Below are 25,994 nucleotides of genomic sequence, written 5' to 3'. Positions count from 1 at the left end.
TTTAGAAAAACAACCCAAAATCCATGGCTGACTGAGTGGCCACACACAACCTGTCATGTTCTATTATTCTGTACCATTAATTATCTGATACACATACAGACAGTACTAGTCTAGCATCTTACCTTTAAAATTAACACACAGGGCAGCCAACAGGACCACAGATATATTATCTCAGTCCACGTTTAGCTTAACCGAGACAAACGTCTGTTTAAAAAACAAAAACAAAAAAAATTTACTTTCACTTTTAGGAGTGCTGAAACTCATTTTAGGGGTACTTGAGGGGTACCACCCACCCTCTTTAAACATGGTCTTGTTTCATTCGTTCTTACCTCTAGCCAGACAAACAGAGAGCTTTGGTGTGCTGTCAGTCAATGCAAAAACACTAAACCAACCACTGTAGCCTGAGCTAGTTAACTAGACCTAAGCTAGCTAAGCTAGTTACTTGACATTTTCTAGCAATTTTGCTTCACACACTGGCTTTCAGCACTAATAGTTTAAATTCAAGAACACAAAAATAAGTCTGTACTGTTTGTTTTAGGATTGGATTAGATCTATTTTCATCTTCAAAAAGCTGGTGATGCCCCCCTCAGCAAACGTAAAATCCTAAAATCACGCAAGCAGCAGTCTTGGTACTAGGATGCAGAACAATTAGGCCAGCTAGCTAGCTAAACAATTTAAAAAAGTGAAGACTAACAGAGTAAGCAGTAAATCTATCTAATGAGCTATCTAACTAAGTAACATTAGCTAAGCTAGTTAGCTAGTTAACACAGCACAGATATTCTCCTCCCTCTAGGGACAGCAGCAGCAGACAGTTGACTTCATATTCCACATTGCACTGCGATAAGAACGCTGAGGCTGAACATTTGTATTATACACAGAAAGCCAGTTAAACAAGCTAGAATTGACTAGAACTGCAGGCAAGTTTTACTTTCCATACAGAGCTTCGTAGGTGAGGAGAGGCTGCAAAATGAAAAATACATAATAAAAACACATACAAGAACATTCCCATATCAGCTACTAAAGAATTAAAACTTAGATTGGCAAGGTGAAGGGTCCTGAGTAATAACGAGCAGGTTGTGGGGTTGAGGAAGGAAATGGTGAAGGCTATTAATAGCACTACAATATTCTTTCTACAAGATAAATAAAAATTATGGATTCTCTGTTAGGTTTGTTTGCTTTGGGTAAAGTGGCCATTGCCGATTCATGAAGTGTACATCGGCGCCGGAAGTGAAAAAAAAAAATCACTTTTGAGGTGGGTGCAAGCCATAGGTTTACTTTAAAATTATTATTTTTTTATATATATATTCATATTTTTTTTTATTGGTTTCGTTTTGGGGTAGCAAGCTAATAAATAGCTTTCAGTTTATTATATTAATTTATTTAACAGTTAGTTCCAAACTCACAATCTGATTGGTTTAGAAATATGGCGCCCCTGAAGAGACATGGGCTGTGACCGAAATGGCTCCCTACTCCCTCATTAGTGTGACGTCTCAATGTGGATGAGTTCTCATCACCTAAAACTCAACCCCAGCAAGACTGACCTTCTGTTCATCCCAGGAACTACGAGCCTTCACAACAATCTCTCCATCTCTTTCGAGAAGTCACTGGTCACTCCATCAGCAGAAGCACAAAGCGGCACGCGGCAGCACGACTCGTCTTCAATCTTCCGAAGTTCAGTCATGTGACTCCCTTGCTGCGTTCCCTCCACTGGCTCCCTGTTGCCGCCCGCATCCGATTCAAAACCCTAACTCTGGCCTACAAAGCAAAAAACGGACCAGCTCCTTCATACTTGATGGCGATGGTCAAAGCCAGATCTGCACCAAGAGCTCTTAGAGCTTCCAGTACAGCTCGGCTCAAACCTCAATCACTCAAAACCCACAGAAAACAGACATCCAGACTCTTCTCTGTGCTGGCACCAAGGTGGTGGAATGAACTTCCACTGGATGTCAGAACAGCAGAGTCACTCGCCGTCTTCAAACGTCGACTGAAGACACATCTTTTTAAAGAGTTCCTAAACTAAAAAAAAAAAAAAAAGGTTCCTAGGGTTCTTAACATGATTAAGTTCTATGTATCTCTTGATCCTAGTCTACAAACTAGCTTTGGATATCTTAAGTAACTTTGAAGCACTGTTGTAAGTCGCTCTGGATAAGGGCGTCTGCTAAATACCATAAATGTAAATGTAAGTGTAGTGTTGCGCTATTTAGGGAGACACTATGTAGTTCAATAATTAGTGGTGAAACATGAGTGAATTCGGACGCTCCGTCATCATTATCATGTGCCAGCACCAGTCGCAGAAACACGCACACAGGTGAGAGAGGTGTTGAGTCGTGTTTAAAACTCCATAAACACACTGAACTGATCTCCTAAAACTAAACATTCCTCACTGAAATAAAGTAATTACTGTTAGCTAACCTAGCTACCTAAAACATTCCATACTGAAATAAAGTAAACATTAGCTAACCTAGCGAGCTAAAACATTCCTCACTGAAATAATTATCATTAGCTAACCTAGCTAGCTAAAACATTCTTCACTGAAATAAAGTAATTACCGTTAGCTAACCTAGCTAGCTTAAACATTCCTCACTGAAATAAAGTAATTACCGTTAGCTAACTTAGCCACCTAAAACATTCCTCACTGAAATTAAGTAATTACCGTTAGCTAACCTAGCTACCTAAAACATCCCACAATGAAATAAAGTAATTACCATTACCTAACTTAGCTAGCAAAAAAATCCTCACTGAAATAAAGTAATTACCTTTAGCTCACCTAGCTTGCTTAAACATTCCTCACTGAAATAAAGTAATCGTTAGCTAACCTAGCTAGCTAACACATTAATCACTGAAATAATTACCATTAGCTAACTTAGCTACCTAAAACATTCCTCACTGAAATAAAGTAATTACCGTTAGCTAACCTAGCTAGCTAAAACATTGCACAATGAAATAAAGTAATTACCGTTACCTAACTTAGCTAGCAAAAACAATCCTCACTGAAATAAAGTAATTAACGTTAGCTAACCTAGCTAGCTAAAACATTCTACACTGAAATAAAGTAAACATTAGCTAACCTAGCGAGCTAAAACATTCCTCACTGAAATAATTACCATTAGCTAACCCAGCTAGCTAAAACATTCCTCACTGAAATAATTACCATTAGCTAACCCAGCTAGCTAAAACATTCTTCACTGAAATAAAGTAATTACCATTAGCTAACCTAGCTAGCTAAAACATTCCTTACTGAAATAAAGTTTTTAATGTTAGCTAACCTAGCTAGCTAAAACATTCCACACTGAAATAAAGTAGTTAATGTTAGCTAACCTAGCTAGCTAAAACATTCCACACTGTTTTAAAGTAGTAAAAGTTAGCTAACTTTCCTAGCTAAAACATTTCACACTGAAAAAAAGTAATTACTGTTAGCTAACCTAGCTAGCTAAAACATTCCATACTGAAATAAAGTAATTAACGTTAGCTAACCTAGCTAGCTAAAACATTCCTTACTAAAATAAAGTATTTACTGTTAGCTAACCTAGCTAGCTAAAACATTCCACACTGAAATAAAGTAGTTAATGTTAGCTAACCTAGCTTGCTAAAACATTCCTCACTGAAATAAAGTAGTTACCGTTAGTTAACTTTGCTAGCAAAAACATCCCACAATGAAATAAAGTAATAACCGTTACCCAACTTAGCTAGCAAAAACAATCCTCTCTGAAATAAATGAATTACCGTTAGCTAACCTAGCTAGCTAAAACCTCCCACAATGAAATAATATAATTACCATTACCTAACTTAGCTAGCAAAATCATCCCACAATGAAATAAAGTAATAACCGTTACCCAACTTAGCTAGCAAAAACAATCCTCACTGAAATAAAGTAATTACCGTTAGCTAACCTAGCTAGCTTAAACCTCCCACAATGAAATAAAGTAATTACCGTTACCTAACTTAGCTAGCAAAAACAATCCTCACTGAAATAAAGTAATTACCGTTAGCTAACCTAGCTGCCTAAAACATTCCTCACTGAAATAAAGTAATTACCGTTAGCTAACCTAGCTGCCTAAAACATTCCTCACTGAAATAAAGTAATTACCGTTAGCTAACCTAGCTACCTAAAACATCCCATAATGAAATAAAGTAATTACCATTACCTAACTTAGCTAGCAAAAACAATCCTCAGTGAAATAAAGTAATTACCGTTAGCTAACCTAGCTAGCTAAAACATTCCACACTGAAATAAAGTAGTTACCGTTAGTTAACTTAGCTAGCAAAAACAATCGTCACTGAAATAAGGTAATTACCGTTAGCTAACCTAGCTAGCTAAAACATCCCACAATGAAATAAAGTATTTACTGTTACCCAACTTAGCTAGCAAAAACAATCCTCACTGAAATAAAGTATTTACTGTTAGCTAACCTAGCTAGCTAAAACATTCCACACTAAAATAAAGTAGTTAATGTTAGCTAACCTGCCTAGCTAAAACATTCCACACTGTATTAAAGTAGTAAAAGTTAGCTAACTTTCCTAGCTAAAACATTCCTCACTGAAATAAAGTAGTTACCGTTAGCTAACATAGCTAGCTAAAACATTCCTCACTGAAATAAAGTAGATACCGTTAGCTAACCTAGCTAGCTAAAACTTTCCTCACTGAAATAAAGTAGTTACCGTTAGCTAACATAGCTAGCTAAAACATTCCTCACTGAAATAAAGTAGATACCGTTAGCTAACCTAGCTAGCTAAAACATTCCTCACTGAAATAAAGTAGTTACCGTTAGCTAACATAGCTAGCTAAAACATTCCTCACTGAAATAAAGTAGATACCGTTAGCTAACCTAGCTAGCTAAAACTTTCCTCACTGAAATAAAGTAGATACCGTTAGCTAACCTAGCTAGTTAAAACATTCCTCACTGAAATAAAGTAGTTACCGTTAGCTAACCTAGCTAGCTAAAACATTCCTCACTGAAATAAAGTATTTACTGTTAGTTAACCTATCTAGCTACAACATTCCACACTGAAGTTAAGTAGTTAATATTAGCTAACCTAGCTGGCAAGCTAACCACTTTATTTCACTGTGGAACATCTGTCAGTTTAAACTACAGCTTGTTAGCTACCGTTATCTGGTGATCATCAGTTAATAAGTGGTGCTCACTACTTATTATCTGGTGCTCACCATTTTTTTAACGTAAAAAACAAAAACACCATGTCATTTCAGGCCAGGGGCTCCACAAAGAAGTGTTTTAATCGTGCTGATATTTGTGATAACAGCACAGCATTCTCACACTAAATCTGTATCGCTCCATAAACACATTGCCAAGAAGAAGAGTGTGACTTTACACATACAAATTCTAAATCTACCATTACCCCAAAAACTGTAAGGTCGACAGCAGTGACAGCAGAGCAACTGAATGAGCTGGAACTGGCTCGAAATGAGCAACATACAATTCGACAAAAATAATGAGCTACAAAGTGCTTTAGGGCTGGCTCTTACAAAATGACTTTAGGGTCAATATGGGAACAGATGAAAAGGCTGAGCTGAATACTTAATAGTTCTATCCGCACCAGAAAAGGTGAGCTTTACAGTATCAGCAGCAGTGATGGTATAGTTACTTTGAAAAAGTAATCCGATTACTGATTACTCCTTTAACTTAGTTACTTTATGGATTACTTGATTTTAAAAGTAACTAAGTTACTGTACAAGTTACTTTATTAGTTACTTTCAGCAGCTGCAGACACCACCTCCCGCCGCGGCGCCGCCTTAACATAAAAACTATAACCAGTTTTGCCAATACTCCCTTTATTGGAAAATGCATTTTTAACAGCAACAATGTATCTCTAGACATTTAAAGTTAAACTATTTCCTGCAAAAATACGTTTTTTTTTATAAAAGTAAAAGACAATTTCTCTTGAATTAACTTAACATAAATTCATTTTTTTATATAAAAAATAAAATATGGTCTTTCTTGATTTCACTTAACATAAATACTTGTTTTTATAAAAAAGAAAAATAAAGAAAGTCTTTCTTGACCTGAAATATTTAACACTGTAAATCTTAACATTGAACCTGTTGTTCTCTGCAGGGCAGCAAAGAGTGGTTTTATAAAACAAAACCGTGTATATGATCTAGGCCAGGGATTACATATATGCGGACTGCGGTCCGGGTCCGGACCCAGACGTTGTCCAGTGCGGACCCAAACCAGTAAACTACTGAAAAGTATTTAATTTTGACAGCGTTCATTTAAAGCGTCAGAACTTTTCTTGTCTTTACGGTATACGCGCTCTGCGGCTGTGCAGACCGCTGCCCTGGCTAGTGAATTGGGACGCGGCCGGGAAAAAACGCCTTTATAAAGAGATAGGGAGCCCGAGAACTGGCGGAAAAAAGGGGACAGGCGGAAACTAAAGACACGCCGAGCGCGAGAGAGAGACAGGGGAGGATTGTAAAGGTGACGGGAAAGGGATCGGTGTGTGTGTGTGTCTGTGTGTGAGTGTGAGGTGGAGAGAGAGAGAGAGTAACGCACAGTGACTTGGATAAGTAACTTTAATCTGATTACTGGATTGGAAATAGTAACGCGTTAGATTACTCGTTACTGAAAAAAAGGGTCAGATTAGAGTTACTAAGTAACGCGTTACTGACATCACTGATCAGCAGCCTTCTTGGACTTGGTACAGGGCTCAACATGTTCCTTAATGAGGCTTCACTCAGCCAGTCCTGGTGTTTGAATAGTGACCCTGAGTTTAAACCTGCAAACAATGTCTTCTTTGGAAACAACCTGCCACCCATCCGTTTCACCCATAGATGAGAAAATAATCAATAATCTAACGCATGTAATCCCAACCATGCAAGAGAGCTCCTGAACAAAGTCTGGTTAAATATCCAGCTTCATTTTGGATGGCGAGGAAAAAAGGGCAACAGAGCTCTTACAAAGAAGTAATTTATTATTAAAACAGATGAAAATGGCACAAAGTCTGCATAGTGTTATTCAATGAAGAAACAAAAAACCACAAAGACATCACGTGAGACCTTGGAATATACAAGGGATTCATATTTGCCAAACCTGGAGACCCTCTATTCCCAGTTGCAACATTAGAAAAATACCTGAGCAAAATGCCACCCAGTGGGCCTGCCTTTTATTTACGTTCTAAAAAGACGGCATGTGCATCAGATGCAGTTTGGTACATTGCGAGTCCTCTTAGAGTAAACCAGCCACCAACTATGCTTTCACAGATATGCAGAGAGGCTGGCACTAACCGCATATACATCAACCACTGCTTTCAAACCACAGCAGTTCAAAGATTATCTGATGGTGAAAATACGAGTGACTTCGGTCAGTATCTCATCATTAACATGCACCGGCTCTGGTCACTTAAACTTGAACACCTGAACAGCTGAATTGTGTTTAAAACTCCATAAATACACAAACTGAGTTCTGGATTTAAGTTATATTTATAAATAGACTGTTATATTTACACTGTTTAGATACATAATCGCCACATAAATGAACTACACAGGAAAAGTCTAAAATTAACAGCATCCAGTGGCTCGCAATGTTGCCAGATTGGGTGGTTTATTGCCTCATGTGGAGTTGAGTCTGAAATTGTCTGGAGTTAACTCTGTGCTTCGACGGCTGTGCTTCGACTACCAAGTGTTAAGAATTTGTAAATTAACATTAAAATGTAACAGTGTTGTAGATATCTTGATAACCTTGCAGAGGTGAGTCCTGCATGTTTGAGTATTTACTTCTTATATTACCTGCAAGGATACCCATGTCTCCAAAAACTCCTTTTCCACTCATCACTTTATTGAAGAGGCCAGTACAAGGTGTGGGAGCCCAGCGCTTTGACAGCCATCATTCCAGGGCACGCTTCAATATAGAGCATGCCTTTGGGATGATGAAAAACAGGTTTAGGGCCATCTTCTTGCTGGAGTTGCACCACATCTTTGTTTCTCATGTAAGTAATCGCTCAACAAACGGAAGAATAACATTTTTTCAGAAGAAATTTTCTTTTTTCTAAACCCCATTTTACAATTTCAGGTCATAGCGGCATGTGCCATCCTCCACAACATTTGCCTTGGGGTTGGTGACATCATAACCCCGGATGATGAGCCTAAGGAGCATGTGTTGGAGGATGAGGGGGAGAATGGCTTGGCAGTAGTAAGTGGTGCCCCCCGGAGGGATCAGGTGTCTGCCCTGGAGGAGGTACATACGACCACGACTATATTGTGGTAAGATTTATTTTGTCAAATAAAGGTTGTGAAGTAATATTTAACATGACACATCATTACTTACTTTTGCTTCTTTCTTAGTGACATGACAGCCGTTGATTGTCTTAGCTGTTGATTGTCTCAGCCCTGAAAACCCTGCTGATACAGTGGACAGTGGAAATATGCATCCCAACACTCTGAAGTGCCGGTGAATGCCAGGGCCTTTTATTGTGGCATCCCATCCAAATCTAGCAGCACCACCTGGGACTCCATGCTCAGCTCAATAAAAAGTAAAATTATATAAATAACATAAGATAATGTAAATAGTTTTATAAGAACTACAAGGTTTATAAGTTTCAGTTATGTCCTGTAAAATGTATCATTTTTTTTATTAAAATAGATGTGGTGTAAATAAAAAAATGTAATAAGCACACTTTCTTTTAATTAATCATATTTATTTTTCAACTAGTTTCTCAAGTAGTAAGAACAGCCTATCCATCCTCTCCCTGCTCTCTCCTCTCCTCTGTCTCTCTGAGGAGCTGTAGGAGCTTATCTTCTCTCTTCCTGTTTCTCTCTGGTTTTCTCTCCTCCTCCTCCTCTTCCTTCTGGTCACCCATTGCTGCACTTGGTCCATGTATCCTCAGGGATGGAGGCAATTAGAACAGAAGGGTTGGTTGAATGACTCTGTCCTAACACCTCATTCATGAGGATAAACCAGGGCTAAGTTGCAGCAGTGGGTTCCACACCAACACCCTCTCCTGACCCTGGGCACTTGCAATCCTAGGACAAAGGGAATTAAGTGAGGCAGTCATAACAGCAGCACAATATATTTGAGAAAAAGTGTTTTATTGATCTGCATTGTAGAAACAAATGATAATTTACATAAACATACCTTGTATTTTTTTTTTAATTATCACATTTTTTTGGCTTGCAAAGGGGTTACCTTCCGTAGGAGACCAATTTTCTCCAGAATTGTCCTAACCACAAAGAGAAAACAAGAGAAAAGGTAAACTTAATGTTTACACAAGGATTCAAACACAGGAAGACTGGCAAAGGTAGCACTGCAGGACAGGTACATGGTCTCCTACACAGTTTAACAATATGGCCTTTTTTGGTATACAGACAACGCAAAATGTGGTAGTCACCTCTTGCTACTTGTGCTACAAAAAAAAAACACTATCAAAAGCAATATAACTACTAAAAAGGGCCCTATGGAGGCCCTACAAAGGAAAAGTAGGGGACATTCGTCGACCTTCGTCGGGTACATACTTTTTCTTGCAACTGTATGTATGTATATACTGTATGTAGGTATGTATGTATGAAAGAAACACAGGAACCAAGGAATGCGGAGGCACACGCCGAACGTAAAACAGTGATTTATTTATAATAAAGACTATATACAAAGTAAACAGGGCAGCAAAAACACAAGACATACCAGAATAGTAGTGGATAATGCAGGGTTTCGGCAACAGAGAAGCAAACATGAATATAAGGGCAAGGCAAAGAGAGATGGTGTAACAAATCAAGGTGTTGATAACAAAGACAGTAGTAAGAGGGCTAGGCTAAAGAGTGGTGTAAGAAACAGAAAACAGGAACAAGGAAAACAGGAAAGCAAGAAAACAGGTTGTATAGATAGATAGATAGATAGATAGATAGATAGATAGATAGATAGATAGATAGATAGATAGAATAAAGTAGAGTCTTTTTTAGTGTGTGTAACAGAGGTAGTAAAACAACAATGAACACCAGCTGCTGTGCATAACGAGAAGGTGACTGATGTCAGCTATGCAGAATGTGCAAGTATGCAGTTATATAATAATTTAGCAGTGAAAATTGTAACAACGTAAATAGTTAAAAAAAACTATGCAGAATATGGTAACTATAAAAATATTATAAATAGGGCATCTCGGAGGGTGTGTTCATGGAGTAAACAAAGTGGCCGGAATGAAAAAGTGTCACAGAGTCTTTAGTTTGCTGTGCTGAGAGGAGTTGAACATGGCCAGATCTTATGGCCAGAGGGTGGTGAACATTGTCCATGATGTTCAGCAGCTTGCTGAGGGCTCTCCTCTCTGCCAGTGGTGTTTAGGACTCCAGCTCTCATCCCAGCACAGAATAACACAGCACAACACTCTGATTCCCTATGCTCTCAGCATAGCTACACATGTGCCTGCGCACTTAACGTAAGAGTATTCACATTACTGAATACTGGCCGGTACATATTTCACCCAGGCCATTTAAATGGTCATGCCCCCATTGTGAGCATGTGTGGGATTCCAAACACTTTTTTTATACTCAGCAAAAGTTCTAATTCCGAAATCCTTACAACCAAGCTGAGATGTTTATTATAAAGTAATATAAATATAAATCTCCCCTCAAACATACATGTATATACTAGTATTTTAATTGACAGCACTTATATAAATATAAGTGCATTCTATATTGCTTACATTCATCCTTTTATTAACATCTAAACAGCCACTATAAAAACTTGCATCTTAAGAAGAACAAGTGCGATTAATTGAAGTTAATCACAGAATAGTGTTCTGATTAATCAGATTTTTTTTTATCGATTGACACCACTACTTTACATCTATTATTGTGGGAATGAAAGGAGAATATATTTGATCAACATAACAACTGTAATTCCACACTTCAGCCACAAAGTGGTGCTATTTTTCCTGTGGTACTCAGTACTGGGGATACAGTTCTGACAATCTGTGATTTTATAAGAGCTTGTCCTCAACAATCTAACACTACGGTCAATACTAATATCACAGAAGTGAATACTGAAGAAGAAAATAATATTAAAGTCTTTACTTATAGTTAACAGTCATGCTGTTACAGTTTAGTGGGTCTGGGTCTGACATTCTTAACCAAGTCATGTGATTTAAGGGAAGTTGCCCTGTTCCTCACAGAACAAAGAAACCACTTTCATTTTCTGCAGCAGACAAATCACACCAGCAGCAAAATACAGCAAGAGGAGACTGAAACCTTCCCTTAACCAGGTAAAATTTATTCATTTCATTCACATTTTTAGCTCAGGAAGATCAAAATGTTTTCTGACATATCAAGTTTTAATTATATTAACAGTCACATACAGACTAAACAAAGCATTGATTTCCCTGTGAAATTTGAGGCTTGGTGAAAAGTAAGGAAGTAAAAGTAAACAAAGTATCTGTTAGATAATTAATGAGTGTAAAGAGCTTTTCACTCTCAAAATTACAATGAAAGGGATATGTTTTACACCAGCTGGCTATTTTGGGTAAATAAATCTCAAGATTTGTACACAATGATATTGCTGGATTTTGCATTTTTTCAAGTCCCAACCTAAACCCCTGGTTAATCATATTTGTTTTTTTTTTTTCTTAAATTGATGAAAACTTCTTCAAGTTTTTAAAGCAAATGTATTCTTAACGCTGAACACAACTGGCTAATGGTGGCATTTTTCAAAACAGTTTTTTACATTTTCAGATGTCTGTTGCGAAGAATAGGTGTTACTGTCTGCCAGTTTATATATATTTGCTGTCTTCTAACACCACACTGTAGGAAATAAAACAGCACTGCTGCAATTGAATCAATACATTAGAACAGGGGTGTCAAACTCATTTTGGCCGAGGGCCACATTGGCATATTGGCTGTCCTCCGAGGGCCAGATGTAACTTATAAATGTAATAAAATGTAACCAAATGTAATATATGTAAATGAATGTAATTACTCCTTAATGTTAAATAACTCTCAATATATTATTTATTCAATCAAATATTACAGTTGCATGGAAAAAATGTTTGCTTGTTGCTCTATTAACATAAATCCTTTTAATTTGTCATGTCATGAAACTCCATCAATCAAGAACCAAACTATTCAAGTGAATAGAAATGACATCAAGTTATATTAACTTTGAAATTATTAACTGAAATAAGGCTTAATAAATATAAAATCAAAAATTGTGAGCTGTTAAGAACATAGCATTTCCTCAGATTTAGCAGTTCCTCATCCAACCACTAGTGGGAGCTGCAGCAGCAGCACCACAAGTCCGCAGTCTTTACTGAGTCAGAGCTACAGCCCAGCCACGGGCTACAGGGCTCAGCTCAGCCAGTCTGGAGCGTTTTTAAAAATTTTAAGTTCTTCTGTGTATGAAATAAAGATTTTTGTAACCGAATAATACAGCTCTCTACAGTTCATCTTTCAGCCCAATCAGCTAACAGCAGCCGTTTAGAGCATGAGTCACTGCTGGGATTACATTATAAACAGGTCAGTTATCGCGCTGCTAACCTCAGGATGTTTATAACTACGGAGTTTAGTGGACACACCACGGCTGCAAGGTTAGACTGTTGAAGGCTACTGAAGACTATTAAAGGCTATTGGAGGTTATTGAAAGGGTTATTGAGGGCAGAAATTAGTAAAGGCTGGTTAGATAAGTTATTCACGTCCTCGTACTTTGCTGCGGTGAAACTGCGACTAGCGCTGTCCCAGTGATGTTTATTAACGTCATTAAAACAGATTTTGTCAGCTATTGTCTTATAAATATTTACACAGAACTTATATCTCTCCTAAAAAGCGTTTATTTTGGTCAGTAACACTCTTCGTAACACAAAAGGCATACCGGTCTTTCGCCTTGAAGCACAGCCGTCCGTCTGCATCAACTTCTCTTTTTCTGGACATTATGGGATAAACATTTATATGTCTCAATTCCACCCGCGAAGTTACACCTTCCGTCCGGCAGGGTTTCCACATCAATGACTACACTGCCGTGTAGTGGCAGTAAGCCGTAACTTTGCGGGTAATACAATCGACAAGCATTGTGGGAAATGTATTTTTTGGTCAAAGAACGCTTCTGACTTATTTATTATAGACACTAAGATCTTACAAGCTCTCGCGGGCCACATAAAAAGACGTGGCGGGCCACATTTGGCCCGCGGGCCTTGTGTTTGACACATGTGCATTAGAATATTAATAAATCATCTAAAAAGCACTGAATTTTCCATTTTTATCAATGGAGTTTTTTCATTAGCAATTCAGAAAACATACCAAGAGGTTCACTGTTCAGCTATGGTAATTATGGTATGGTAAACATATGGTTTTAATAACATAACATTTAATGTACTACTTTAATATCATATTTAGGATCAGTCAACCACCACATAGCTCTGGTAATTATATAAACATCTATATTCAATCTATGTAGCACAGGTAGGGTTTTCTCTTCTGCAGCAACAAAGCCTAATGGCAACTCCCATTTACCCACAAACTTTCTATATATAAAATTAAAATTGCTGCATTACTATTGGCTGTTAGAACTAATCTAATGATGTTGTTTTGTAAAGGTCACTGAGGTTCCAATAACAATATCCACAGCTGGCAGAAATGAGGCGCATTTTCAGAATGTAACTATACTGTTTAAATTCTGTTTAAATCTTTATTGTGAAACTACTTTACAGTTCAAAATGAAAACTGCAAAAAAGCCACTTTCAATATGAGTCTATGTTTCAGATGCAGTAAAATTGGCCATATTTTGTACAAAAAACTAAGGAAACATATTATTTCAGATTGTCATGTCTGGTGCTGAAAGCACGTCTGTGTCTCCCACATCCAGCTCTATCTGCGATTCTCACAGTAACAACTACAATACCCAGAACGCACCACTCCATGACACAACACACATTCCCGATCACATGACACGTCACATGACGCCACCAGGAAGTCCCGAGTACTGATTACTCAGTGTATTTAAGGACCATGCTCACGCTCACACCTCGCCGAGTATCTGTTTGGTAATTCCTACAATACAAAGCGTTTCTCTTGCCCTTGCTATTCTCCGTGTATGATCTTGTTTTTGTTTTCTACCGACTTTGATTTTTGCCTGCTCCCTTGTGTTGGATTACCGTGTATGACCTGGACTGTTTATCGTACTCTGGATTTTTGCCTACCCTGTGATACTGCCTAACCGTGTATGAACTCTGGACTGTCCTCCGGTTATGGTATGGTTTCTCTACACTGTGCATTTTTGGTACTGACCCTGTTTCTGTTGACTACCCCTGTCTACTCTATAACTTTAATAAAAGTTATTTTATTGTATCTGCACCAGTCTCATTCCTGTCTGGCCCTGACACAGATTGTCCCACTTCAATAAAAGGAAGCTACTAATGCTTTTGTAAAATAGTAAAATACCGCGTTTTCCGCACTATAATTTTCCCAAAAATAGTCAGTGCATCTTAAAATCCGGTGCACCTTCTGTATGAATTTTACCAGTCAGGTTGTAGGGAGCAGTAAAGCTACTCCGTTGAAGCTGCTAACCGCAGTGCTAGGTCTTCCGCTGTTCAGAGGTGAGTATATCGGACTGTAGTCTGCATATTTACCGTGTTAAAACAAGCTTCGTGGGACAAACCGCTAGCTAATATTAGAGGTCTGTGCAGGACTGCTTTTTTAAACTCGCTCCTGCGTGTTTTTGTCCCGTTACCTCCCGCTCCTGCAAAAAAATCGCTTCTTTTAATCCCGTGCCCGCCCGCCTCATACACATTTCTGCCGCTCCTGCCCTGCGGTCCTTATAGGAATTGAGTTAATTACATTTAGTGCTTCAAATTTACTTATGTATTTATTAAAATAGCAATTCAGCACTGAATAGTGCTGTACCGTTTCTTACCACAGTCCAAACACATGCTGTTCGGTGAATTGGAGATGCTAAAAATCTGTCATCTGTATGTGTGTGTGTGTGCGTGCGTGTGTGTCGGTCCATCCTACGCTTTGAGATTTTTCTTGAGGGTTTTCCCTGCATGGGAATCATTGCATGATTATTACAATTTTCTTAATGATTCATTAATTTGCGGGAGTGGGACTTCCATGGGAGTTTCCCGCGGGACTTCCGTGGGAGTGCAGGCCTCTAGCTAATACCGCTCTGACTTACCAGAACACTCATGGTTCCTCAGTGTATCACTGTGGGTTAGCGGCTAATGCTTAATTAGCGGCTAATCCTTAGTGCTGGAGAAATTCAAGAATCTAAACAGAAGCGCATTACTCACCCCCCCCCCCCCCCATCACCCCCCCACCCCCCTTTCTTTAGGGCTCTCGTTTGACTTAGCTCCACCACGGTTAGACTTAGTGAATTAGAAGGAAAACATGTGACATCACTGTTCCTTTCTAGTGTTGCATAATGCACCTTATAATTTGGTGTGCCTTATAGTACCAAAGATGCGGTAGTGGTAAAGCAAACTATTTTAGGTAGACCATTCTCACTGGAACTAATCTCTTTCCATCGCTTCCACCATGCACCAGGGTCTGAAGTAAATATATATAGCACTTGATGGGAAAATAGCACTTGATGAGAAATCAGAAAATTGTCAGTCATTTTAGGTGAAAGAAATAATTAATGGGATGACTAGCAGATTTTCCCAAACAATCCTTATCCTTTGAGCACTTTTTATGAAACAACTGTAAAGACCACACTAAGGGTAACGATATACTTGCTGAAAATGATATGTTCGTGTACACATGATGGTTGCGTTGTGTATCCTGTGTCCATTTCATGTGTTGGTTGTGCTTGTCCACAAAAATGAATGTGATTTAGGGGCAGTGAAGCACTCAACAGAATCAAAATGATAAGCTGTTTTAAACTATACAATGCATCCTTGTCACAATGGGAGGTACTGTATGTAAACAGCATTGTTCCCAATACAGCAGTTTGTCTGTTTGAACGCATGACCAAGCAGGAAGTATATCTGTAGCCTTGATCAGGACCCCTTAATATAATACAGATTATTTAAAATGATTGCAGTGTTTACGTTAAAACATTTACACTAAATTATTTATTTAATGTAAATTAATTTACATTAAATTAATGTGTACTGTAATTTTTTTTAATGTTCATTCTTAAGGATGATAACGAAACAAAGAGAAAAGTTCTTTTCAAGCCTGAAGCATGCATAAATGAACGAGAACTGACCTGAATCATCAAATCCAATAAAATGGGTAAGAATATAAAATGATCTATACAAACAGGCATATCATTCATATGGCTCATAAATTAAGTTCTGGATTTAATACACTGTATGGGGTTTTATTCCAGATCAGAACACCCGTGATCTCACTGTGGTGCTGTTTGGGAACAGCTCTGCAGTTCACTTTGGAGATGAGAACATCCTGCTTGGGAAAGCCCCAGAAGGCAATGCTGATTTTTCACAGACTGTTCCAGAATCAAGGAAGATATCAGGACACAGAGTGAGTGTAATCAACATACTGGACCTGCAGGAAAATGAACTTTACCTGGACTCAGTGGATCAGACCATTGACCGTTTGGTCAGTGAAAATGAAATCCATTCCTTCATCTTCGTACTGCAACTCGGGCAGTTAACAGACAGTGATAAGAGGGGAATAGAATGGCTTCAGAAATTGTTTGGTGAAGCTGTTCTACCATTCACGATGATCCTCTTTACTTATGAAAGAGAGGAGGGCGATGACAAAGTCATAGATGAACTGAAGAAAAACCCTTGTCTAGAGCAGCTGGTGAAGAAATGTGGAGACAGATATTACACCTGCAGCAAAAGCATGAACAACCAATCAGAGATGAAAATGCTACTAGAGAAGATTGAATTCACGGTCTCGGAGAACAGCCAGCGCTGTTACACTGCAGAGATGTACAACACAGTTTCAGACTTCAGAAAAAGCCTTCAAGATTCTGAGAGTCAACTAAGTGGTAAGTACTATTTTTGTGCTCCTTGTATTGATACAAGTACCGTAATGCAGAGCACCTACCAATGTCAATTTTAATATTTGTGTTCATGTACATGATGTAACCACACAATGGACACATCAAAGTCAGCAAGTATTCCAATTTAAACGTATTGGCATCTTCAACCACCTTGTGTTTTACTGTTGTAAAACCAAACCTGTTTTTAAATTAATTTAATTAATTTTTAATTACCTGTAATTTCTGGGAATTATAGTAACTAAATCTAATTAGTAACTAAATCTAATTAGTAACTAAATCTAATAGTAACTAAATCTTATTTTGCAATCTAACTGTTACTTTGCCAATTTTGTTATCAGCCGATAATTCTCAGGTGCAACCAGAGGAGACAAAATCTACAGCCAGAAAACAAAGAACAGAAAATCCAAATGTAAGTAGTTTTTTATTAATCATTACTCACATTACGTAGTATAAACTCATGCACAGAACAACTGATAACAACATTATTTAACTATAAGCATTTTTCAGATAACAAGACAAAATAAATGTTTATTTCTAGTCATTCTAAATGTCTTTGGTTGTACATTAAGAAGTGTTATATTTATGATAGCTTGGGATTTTAAATCTTGTGGGTTTTTTTTGTTTGTTTTTGTCCTGTTCTTTTTAATTATTTTAATTCTGCTGTCCTAAAGAGCAAATTACAAAAATAAAAATAAATGTCTTGATACCATGTCTTATAAGAAAGAAAACAGGAAATTCTCTCTTATGTCTCTCATATTCAACATATGTGGTATGATCCAAGCAGCCAGAAACTTTGACACATTATAGTTGCACATTTGCTCTACCTAGATAGCCGCAACACTGCCCCATTTCATTCAGTGAGAGCAAAAGGGGATAGCAACAGTAAGATTATTTGACTAGAAGTGGAGATTGATATTATTTTTATATATGACAACACTAATACATGAACATTTACACAATATAAAAAGCAGGACTGTTTATGGCCTACATGGATCAGCCCTGATAAAAGCTGTAAAGCTATTAATGCAACAGACATAAAATTCATTTGGGCTATTTCAGCTTCATCAACCAAATCTATACAGTCGCCCACATGCTACATTTTGTTTTTTAAGAAAATATAATTTTAGACTGATATGATTCAAGTTCCATTGTGCACACCACAAACAGCAAAAAAAAATGTAGGTCTTTATTATTGGTTAAATAATCAGTTTTTATACATTTTCAGATCCCAAAAAAGCCTGGATTTCTACAGACTTTAATGTCACTGCCGCAGCAGGCCCTGGACAGAATAAAAAAACGAAACCTTTCTTCAGTGAGTACCACATGAACCAAAAACTGAAACTAAAAGTGTACAGTTACAACCTGTTAACGATCTGTTACAAATGATTATTTGTTTTATTAAGGTTTAATTTCACACCTTCAGACAGGTACATTCACACTGCATTTAAGCAACAATAAATGCAATTTTGGTGGTGTACAGCACAGAAATCTAAAACTGGGTTAATATTCACTAATATGCTCATATAGTCATGAATTGGCTTCAAAATATCAGTGATCACCCTGCTTTATACCCGATGGTGGGAGCTTTTTGAATAGCCTAAAAACCCTGTAAATAGCTCATTTAAATGTAATTAATGAATTAAAATTATTTAGGAAGTGTTAATAGTCCATTAGTCAATAGTCCCAATAAATCATTGATTAAATCAAGTGATCAAGAAGACCTCACTGCTCCCATTCTGCCATTTACCTTGCTGCCTGCATATAATATTAAAAATTTGACTGCTTTCTGTAATAACTACATTACACAATACCTAAAACTGTTACACTACTTAAGTACAAAAAATAATAAATATTTTAGTACTTTCACTTAAATTTGGAGCTTAAAGAACCCTTTAACTTCTACTAAAGTCAGTTTTTTAATAGAGCACTTGTACAGGAGACAGTTGCCAACCACAACTCTGGTTCATGCTTGCCTGGTTTCCCCTCGTGATCTACCGAATACAGAAGTGGTTCACTGTTTTGTTCCATTCCTCCCTTTCCTGCCTCTTGGGTCTACTTGTTTATGCAGTGGCCCCTGCACCACACATCACATTCTCTGCCTCTCTTTACTGCCACAGCATTTTTCGATGTTAGGAGGATCTTACAAATTCTGGCATTACCAAATTTGCATACTTAGCATTTTTAAGCAGTGCAAAAAGGCTCTGCTTCACACACTCCAGCTTCAGTTTTCCTTCCCAGTTAAGCTCTTCAGGCGGGGTCCATACTTACAAATGAAACAATAATTTGGGCATGGAGCAATTATTTAAAAACATGTAGATAAATTCAATTTCCAAGTAATTGTATCAACTATTTAAAATATTTTCTAAACCAATTAGATTTTGAATTTGAATTCAAAACAGTTTATCAGCTTCTAGAAATGTATACCATATTTAAAGGTTGTAAATATGTCACCTTTTCACTGTTTATTTTACAGTTTTTTAACTTGTTACAATTCTGAATACAGTTATAAAAAATAAATATGAAACTGTTTTACAGGTGGAGGAAGATGAGCTTAACAGAACAAAATACACTCCACAACACTATGAAGAAAATAAAAAGTATGAAAAAGAAAGAAAAGAACCACTTTTGGACAAAAAAACAGAGCAGCTCTTTACAAGACTTCAGTTAAATGGACACCAAACAGAAAAGCTGAAATCTGCAGATGTTCTTCAATTAACTGCACAGATATTATCATTCAAAGAACCTTGCAGAGAGAAAGAACTGGTTCAGGCTTTCTTACAGAGGCTGATGTTGATGGACTACAGAGCAAGATATATTCCCATTAAAGAAGCAGCCAGTGAGGAGGGTCATGTTCAGTCAGGTCCAGTGAACAAAGAGGAAGATGACACATATGACACATTCTTCAGCCTACAGTTAGTGTCTATTGATGAAGAAACACAAGAATATTCTATTCACCCCATGGATGTTCAGATGGCAGTGTTCCACTGCTCAGATAGTTTCCTAAAGCAGCTGATAGTGACTAAGCTTTCACAGTGTCAGTACGCTCTGCCTCTACTGGTGCCAAATCCCTTCACAGGAGAGATTGAGTTTCAACAGTGGGCGTTCCATCAGATCAGGAAGAGCTGGAAAAGTACTGACATGTCTGGAAAGGTGATCAGCAAAATCAAGCCGATTTGTGAAGCAGAAACGCCAATGGTAGCCTTTTTTAGAATTGGTTCTATCTCCACATCCAAATCAAAACTGATAAATGATCTGATCAATGAAAGACACAGCACGTTCTTTCACAGGGACTGTCCAGGCAGCAGCAGAAATCGTCAACTGATGGACGGAGTGGTGGAAATTGCCTGGTACTGCCCATCTGGGAAAAGTACTGATCATTTCACTGATTGTGTGGCATTCTGTAATCTACACGGTGATGCAGAAACTCATGAGAAACAGCTGGAGATTCTAACTGAAATGTCCTCAGTGAACGTGGTAGTCTTAGGTGATCAAGATGGTAATATACCAAAAAATGAAATACTAAAGAAACTCTATAAAGAGAAAAAGCCACTAATTTACTTATCCTGTGGGGATAACTCAAAAGTCACTGTGTCACAGAACTCAAAATACAAGATAGGACTTAAAGACAGGAATAAATCAGATATATCTATGGATCTGGAAAAAGTTATCAAAGATTGCTGCTCAAACTCACCCTATACATTCAGTCTTAATAAATTTGGAAAAATTAAGGAGCTGACCAAGGATGAAAATGATGAGAAGTGTCAAAAGGGAAAGGAAGCTGCTATGCAGATAATAAAATGGCCGGAAGGAACAGAATTGTCCAAAGTGAAGGAATCCTCTCTCCCACAACAGGGGAAGTTTTGGAGTGAATGGTGCCAGAAAAAGAAAGAACTCCACCGACTTCAAGGGTCCAAATTAGAGAAGCAAAAGAGTGAAATACGAGCTGAAATGAAAAACATTCGTGAAGAGCAGCATAAACTTGGGCTCTCAAAACTGATGGACCTGTTTACTCACACACTGAAGACGTCAGCAGAAAATGAAAAATGCTATTTTCTGAAATGGCTTGGGATCCTGCTAGATAACTTCACCACAGATGAGCTCTCTGGTTTCCATCATGCATATGATCAAACTTGGTCAAAGGTTTTGGACCTAAAAGGACAGGCTGATAAATCAGAAGACATGAAGAATGCACAAACAAAACTTGAAGAAATATCAAAGAAATTGAGCGCTGCAGCCTTCAGCATTGAACACATTTTTAGGGAGATGGGTCAGATATATGAGGCCTGCATGGCTGTACAAGCAGGGAAAAATGACTTCTCTCTCCCCAAACTTGCAGCTGAGTCCATGCTATCTGGCCATCCACTAGAACTGATGGATGGTGATACAGGCCATGTTCCTCTTGACTGGGTTTCTGCAGTTCTAGATGAACTAATCAATATACTGGGAGACCAGAGGGTCTTTGTGTTGTCAGTTCTGGGAATTCAGAGCTCAGGGAAATCCACCATGCTCAACGCCATGTTCGGACTCCAGTTTGCAGTCAGTGCTGGAAGATGCACCAGAGGAGCCTTCATGCAGCTGGTCAAAGTGTCTGAGGAGATGAAGAAAGAACTGAACTTGGACTACATTTTTGTGGTTGATACTGAGGGATTACGAGCTCTGGAATTTACTGGAATATCAACAAGACAACTAGACAATGGACTTGCAACATTTGTGGTAGGTCTTGGAAACATGACTTTAATTAATATGTTTGGAGAGAATCCATCAGAGATGCAAGACATCCTTCAGATTGTTGTTCAGGCTTTTCTGAGGATGAAGAAGGTCAGACTAAATCCGAGATGTATGTTTGTACATCAGAATGTGGGAGAAATCACTGCTGCAGATAAAAACATGGAGGGACGGAAGCGCTTTTTGGACAATCTGGATGAAATGACAAAATTAGCAGCTAAAGAAGAAGACTGTAATGCAAAATGTTTCAGTGATGTGATTGCATTTGATGTGCGGAGTGATGTGTCATATTTTGCCCAACTTTGGGAGGGAAGCCCACCGATGGCACCACCAAACCCTTTGTACTGTGATAGCATTCAAGAGTTAAAGGGAAATATAATCTCGAAAATGTCCTCAAACTCTGGTGTGACATTCTCACAATTCAAACAACGTTTAAGCAGTTTATGGAATGCACTTCTAGATGAAAATTTTGTTTTCAGCTTCAGAAACACTCTTGAGATTGCAGTGTACAGGAGACTGGAGCATGAGTATAGTAAATGGACATGGAGCCTCAGGAGTGCCATGCTGGCTACTGAGAACAAACTGCACAACAGAGTCACTAATGAAGATTCCATCAAGATTGATGAAGAGGACATCGTGGAATGCATAAAAGAGACAAAGACAGATGTAGAGACATCAATTAAAAAGCTCTTTGATGAAGACAGAGACAAAGAAATTTTGGTTCAATGGAGAGAAAGATTTCAGGTGAAAGTTTCAGAGTTATGTAGTGAACTTGTACAAGGAACAAAAAGAAAATTGGATGAGGTCATTCGACTGAAAAAGGCAAGAAAGAAGGTAGACTCTGAAAAGAAAATGTATGAAAAAAAGCTCTTTAAACTGAGTAAAGAGCTCGCCTTTCACTTAAAAAACATAGAAACTGATGAAGATGCACTCCAGAAAGAATTTGAAGATGTCTGGTCCACGTGGGTCAATGAGCTGACTTCTGACACACCACAATTTGCTGACATTAATATATGGGGTGATGTAACACAGATCCTTTCAGAAAGCTATGAACAAACCTTTGTCACTGAGCGACAGCACCGGGAAATTTACAAAAGAATTGATGCCTTAGGGAATTATTCAGACTATGTTATTCTTAAAAACCAGGAAGACCCTGGCCAGGAAGACCTGCAGTCTAGGAACGAATGTGTTGAGGATGTGGAAGATAAAAATGCTTGTGCATCTGGCCACTTGAACCAAGGTGAGAAATGTTCCCCAGCTGAAGAGAGTTCCGGAACCTCGACTTTTACAGGAGAGGATAACAATTCACTCAGTGTTCTCATTAGAAACACTGCTGAGGATATTAAGGCACAAATTCGGAGTAAATCAATTGCAGAACATGGATACAGTCGTAACTACATTCCAGAAATAATCAGCTTTGTAAAAGACAAAGTAACAGAACATGAATCCAACACCTCTAATTATACACTCAGAAAGGAGTTCACAGTGGACCTATGTCTCAGTGTATGTGACTTTGCAGCAGACTACTTTGCAGAGCAGCATAAAGAATTTAAAGAAGCTTATGATGTACGACTTTACCTGGAGAGACAGAAGCCACAGTACTTCAATATCTTTAAGGACTACTGCAGTGGTGCAACTTCTACAGCTGTGTTTGGTCGTGTAATTGTGGATACACTTAATCCATCAATAGTGCAAGCAGCATATGACCAAACTGCCATTGACTTGAGTGACAAAATGAAGTGTGATGTTCCTGCATTTAGTGGAAACAAGTCAAATCAGGAAAAACACATCCTGACATCACTAGCAGAGGAGGAAAACTTTGAGAATTACGTTGAGTATATTCAGAAACCCAAAGAATATTGTAGTCGTTTTATTAATAAGAAGGTTGATGATTATGTACACAAGGAAAATAAAAATGAAGTTTTAGAAATCATCAGAAGAAACATCAGTTCCAAAGGAAAACGTGTGATGGATGCTGTGAATGAAGCAACAGAAGAAGTAAAACGCAACAATGGAGATGCCAACATGTGGCTCCAACATTTATCCAGAAAGCTGCAAGATGAGCTTCAGCTGAAGGAAAAGTCATGTCCTGAGCAGAATGAAGTTTCAGACCTTGATTTTCTTCGAGAGATTGTGATCGCAGAACTAACTAGCATTATGTCAGAGTTAAACAAGAGTTTTCAAGACATTTCTGACCTCAAGTGGGAAATGTTCAGGAAGAAACCGGAAGACATTCTGATTGAACAGCTCTGCCGATGTTGCTGGGCACAGTGCCCGTTCTGTAACGCCATCTGTACCAACACACTGGAAAACCATAGTGGAGATCACAATGTTCGTTTTCATCGCAACCCTGGAATAAACGGATGGTCTTTCATGTTTACTGGTAACCTCGGAATTGATTTCTGCACAACTGCTGTTTCAAGTAAACTTCTACATTTTCGTACAAATGGTAAAGTATTATCTTTTAAGGACTACAGAGAAGCAGGTGGAGAATATGCCAGATGGAACATCATGCCTGATAATTCAGAGATGCCGTACTGGAAATGGTTTGTGTGCAGATTTCAGGAGGACCTGGAAAGGTATTACAGGAAAAAATTCATAAACAATGAAATTCCCAAAGAATGGAGGGACTACAGTAAGGAGCAAGCTATCGAAAGCTTAAATGAGTTGTAGTGTAATTCTGAAAGGCTGAAAATCACTGATGCCCTGTTTTTTTATAAACCTTTTTTTTCACAGGGCTCAATAACCAGGCCTTAACTCAGAACTATTGCGATGAGTACCATGACATTATTTAATTTTACTAAAATAAAGCAACAAGCTGAATAAACCACTGTTAGAGCTGATGTTTCAGAGTTTAATCACATACCAGATAATTTAAACTATTGCATAGGTTTATAGAAACCTAAATATTAGATGTGAGGGTGGATACTATGTAAGAAGCAACAAAGGTGACCAACAGCCGCATTTTAAGGTCACCTGCATATTTACACTGCATTATCTCTTTTCTTTCTATACATGTCTCATTTTTAGCTAATTAAAAAACAATAGATGGTTTGATGGTTGTTTTGTACAGGTATTTCACTGTTCTGAAATGTGATTTGCATCCAACAAGTGGACATATTTGTGATGGCTGTACTAGGTTTTATATAGTAGTTTTGTATAAATCCAATCTTTCACTGTGTAATACATCTAATGCATGTAATATTATTGCTATATTATGGCAGATTTTTTTGCACCTTCCATTCCTTTGCAATCAGATTGAACAGCAACGTATACATTTTGAATTAAAGTTTGATTTAAAAGACAAAGTTTTTGATTTTGAAGTCATGCTTATATACCTATAAATATTTGAAAAGGTTTTATACATAATTATACTGACTGTACATACAGTAATTATTAACCATATTCTGCTTAGCAAAATTGTTCTGTGTGCACTGAAAAATAAAAGTCAATCCTACAAGATTTTGTTATGAATTGACATTTTAGTATACTGCACCCTGACATCTGTAGAGCTTCAACAAAGATCTACAATGTAATTTATAAATAAAACTCATTATTAAAAGACTGTATGTCACAACTGTATGTGGTTAATTACTAATTACGTAATTAAGTGGGGTTTTAGGCAGTCATTTAAAATAAAACATTTAAATGTATATTGTATGTCATTTAATACTTAAAGTTGTCCAGTTTGTCATAACTTACACTCTGAACTCTCAGGAAAGCTGCAAGAACACAAAACAGGATTAGCTACTAGCTGGCTAATGTGTGTATTAAAATATGTAACCTATCCTATCCGTACTACTCTTCTGACCTTGTTTACCTACAATAAATAAATAAACATTACCAATTTCCTCACAGACTTATTTCTAAACTGGACATTAGCACTGTTTAAAAGAAGATAAAGACGTTTTCTAACCTAGCTAACCTAGCTAGAGTTAGCTAGCTATGTTGACGTGAATTGCGTAAATGTTAGCCTGATAGCTATAGCAATGAGTACAGTTAACAACTTGAAACATCAACAAACAGCTGTTTACCAGACCATCTTCTATTTAAAACTATTAAACCAGAAATAAAAAAAATCCACACAGATGTTGTGCAGTCATATTAACTGCACGTAACTAAATAACAAGCTTTTCACAAACCCACCACAAACAGAGCCTTTAGTTAAAGAGGAGTGCTCCTATTTTAAGTTTCCCATTCCCAGAGAGAGAGAGAGAGAGAGAGAAGATTCATCATGAATCAAGAATATTCAGGAAAAACAGGTGAATTCTGAGTGAAATACTTATAATTTTCCTGTTTTCACAGGTTACACATTTTGCACATTATTACACATTCATCAGTTCAAGGTTTTGTACTTAATTACAGAGCAAACAA

The 25,994-nt window shown here is 37.7% G+C and overlaps 1 protein-coding gene across 2 annotated transcripts; it reads left to right on the top strand.

Annotated features, from left to right (window-relative positions):
• The first annotated feature begins 11,054 nt into the window (after positions 1 to 11,054).
• On the top strand, positions 11,055 to 24,920 carry LOC103038754 (interferon-induced very large GTPase 1-like). 2 transcript variants are annotated; one of them, XM_022668403.2, is made up of 6 exons: positions 11,055 to 11,199; positions 16,063 to 16,156; positions 16,254 to 16,880; positions 17,234 to 17,304; positions 18,121 to 18,207; positions 19,431 to 24,920. In XM_022668403.2, exons 2-6 carry the CDS (start codon positions 16,153 to 16,155, stop codon positions 24,291 to 24,293), a joined length of 5,652 nt encoding a protein of 1,883 aa, XP_022524124.2. In that variant the 5' UTR covers positions 11,055 to 11,199; positions 16,063 to 16,152; the 3' UTR covers positions 24,294 to 24,920. The 2 variants fall into 2 exon arrangements, with proteins under 2 accessions (XP_022524124.2, XP_049331839.1); XM_049475882.1 differs by lacking the exon at positions 18,121 to 18,207.
• Positions 24,921 to 25,994: the final 1,074 nt, after the last annotated feature.

The sequence above is a fragment of the Astyanax mexicanus genome, chromosome 3 (assembly GCF_023375975.1).
Source record: "Astyanax mexicanus isolate ESR-SI-001 chromosome 3, AstMex3_surface, whole genome shotgun sequence".
NCBI classification, from domain to species: Eukaryota; Metazoa; Chordata; class Actinopteri; order Characiformes; family Acestrorhamphidae; genus Astyanax; species Astyanax mexicanus.
The sequence above is the reverse complement of the archived record's forward strand: the minus strand, read 5'-3'. Positions and strand labels throughout refer to the sequence as shown.